This window comes from Colobus angolensis, unplaced genomic scaffold (assembly GCF_000951035.1).
Source record: "Colobus angolensis palliatus isolate OR3802 unplaced genomic scaffold, Cang.pa_1.0 Scaffold25, whole genome shotgun sequence".
In the NCBI taxonomy this organism is placed as follows: Eukaryota; Metazoa; Chordata; class Mammalia; order Primates; family Cercopithecidae; genus Colobus; species Colobus angolensis.
Window position 1 is genome coordinate 661,728 of NW_012115710.1, and position 1,677 is coordinate 663,404.

The 1,677-nt window shown below is 56.0% G+C and overlaps 1 protein-coding gene across 1 annotated transcript in view; it reads left to right on the forward strand.

Annotated features, from left to right (window-relative positions):
- LOC105514829 (zinc finger protein 813-like) overlaps positions 1 to 1,677 on the forward strand; it is a gene marked incomplete at its 3' end in the record, with an annotated part of 35,186 nt that overhangs the window by 11,147 nt on the left and 22,362 nt on the right. The window contains 1 exon segment of the mRNA XM_011946489.1: positions 1,042 to 1,202. Coding sequence (XP_011801879.1) covers positions 1,042 to 1,202 — 161 coding nt within the window.

A 1,677-nucleotide genomic window follows, 5' to 3' on the forward strand; every position in this document is an offset into this window, starting at 1 on the left:
GTGTTACTTTGTCGCCCAGGCTAACTTGAAGCCCCAGGTTCAGCGATCCTCCCGCCGCTGCTTTCTGAGTAGCTGGAACCTCAGGCTTTGGGCCCTGTGCCCGCATCTCTGCTGGGTTTAAGCAGCAGGTGGTGACCTCACTCCTTCCTGGCCTGAGCACTCCGTCCTGCATCCCAGGCGGTGGCCCTAGGAAAGTCTCTGAAGCTGAGCGTAGGGTGGACTCTCCTTTCCCAGTGAACGGAGAACAGAAAGGGAGAGGATTTCTATTCTATTATTTGGGCAGTCAGCCTGAAATCGTTAAGCTCCACCCAGGCAGGACTTTGCATTTCACATTCTAGTTTGCATCCCCGTTTCAGACAATTACAGGACTTTTGAATCATGCCTCAGCCTTCCTGGCCGGTCCCGCCTCCAAAGCTCGAAAAACAGAGGCGCTGGGAGCGAGGTTGAGAGGCGCACAGGTCCCGCCCCGGCCCCGCGGTCTGCTAATTCTAAAGTGTATGTTCTCCCCGTCTCGCGCCCCGCCCCTACCTCTCCTGGCCCCGCCCACCTTCTCGTGGGTCCCGCCCCGGTCTGGCTTCTGTCCTGCGCGCGCAGATTCGCGCAAACCCGGAAGCGGATCGCGTGGTGAGGGTCCCACCGCAGCGGTGAGTTTTTCTGTGCTCTGTGTTAAGTCTGCGTTTCCTAGGTCCCCGGCGCTTCTGTACCTGGGACCTGGGGTCCCCATAGACCTGGAAATTCTCACCCGTCTTCATTCGCCCAGAGCAAATTTAGACGTCCCCGTGAGAGGCCAGGGGTTGCTTCCTTTTGGGTTTAAAGTCGCCCTGAAGATGGTCCCTTCGCGGGTCTTTCTCTTACAGGGCAGTGTATACACTTCCCATCGCGTAGTTTTCCTGCTCAAAACCTTTTTCTGACTCCTCCCGACCCGCACTTTTTAAAGTCCTTACGGCAAGGCGGATTCCCGCCCTGGGCGCCTCCCAGCCTTGTCTTAAGGCGCCGTCGCTCCCCACCTCCCTCCTCGTTCCGGGCCCTTATGCTCCCCAGGTCTCCCCACCGCAGTCACCGCTTACCCTGAGCCCGCGTCGGGGAGGTGCCCGGGGCTGTCCTATGACACCGGTTGTTCTTCCCTGCCCAGCCCAGCCCCTGGAAACTGCGCTTCTTTCTCCGGGATGCGGGCGTCTTACTCCGAAGCCCCCTGTGATTGTGTGGGCCAAAGGGGATCAGTAGACTGAGAGAGAGCAGTAGAAAACCTGAGACAGAGAAGAAGAATGAGAAAGACCGTAACAGATGGCAAAGTTGAGGATGGCTGAGGGATTTGCCAAGAGAGCAAAAATGGAAAAAAAAGAAAAAGAAAAAAGAAAGCAGGAGGAGCAGATCCCAGGGAAAAAGAAAAGAAAACAAGAGCTAGAGAGAGAAGAGGAGAATGAGAGATATGTACAGAATTAGGGAGGGAAGCACAGTAATGAAGACAGACGGGCTGGGCACAGTGGCTCACGCCTGTAATCCCAGCAGTTTAGGAGACTGAGGCAAGGGGATTGCTTGAGTACAGGAGTTCGAGGCCAGCCCGGCCAACATAGTGAGAACCCCATCTCTGCCAAAAGAAAAAAAAAATTGACCGGGCGTGATGGTGCACACCTGTAATCCCAGCTACTCTGGAGGCTGAGGCAGGAGGATTACTTG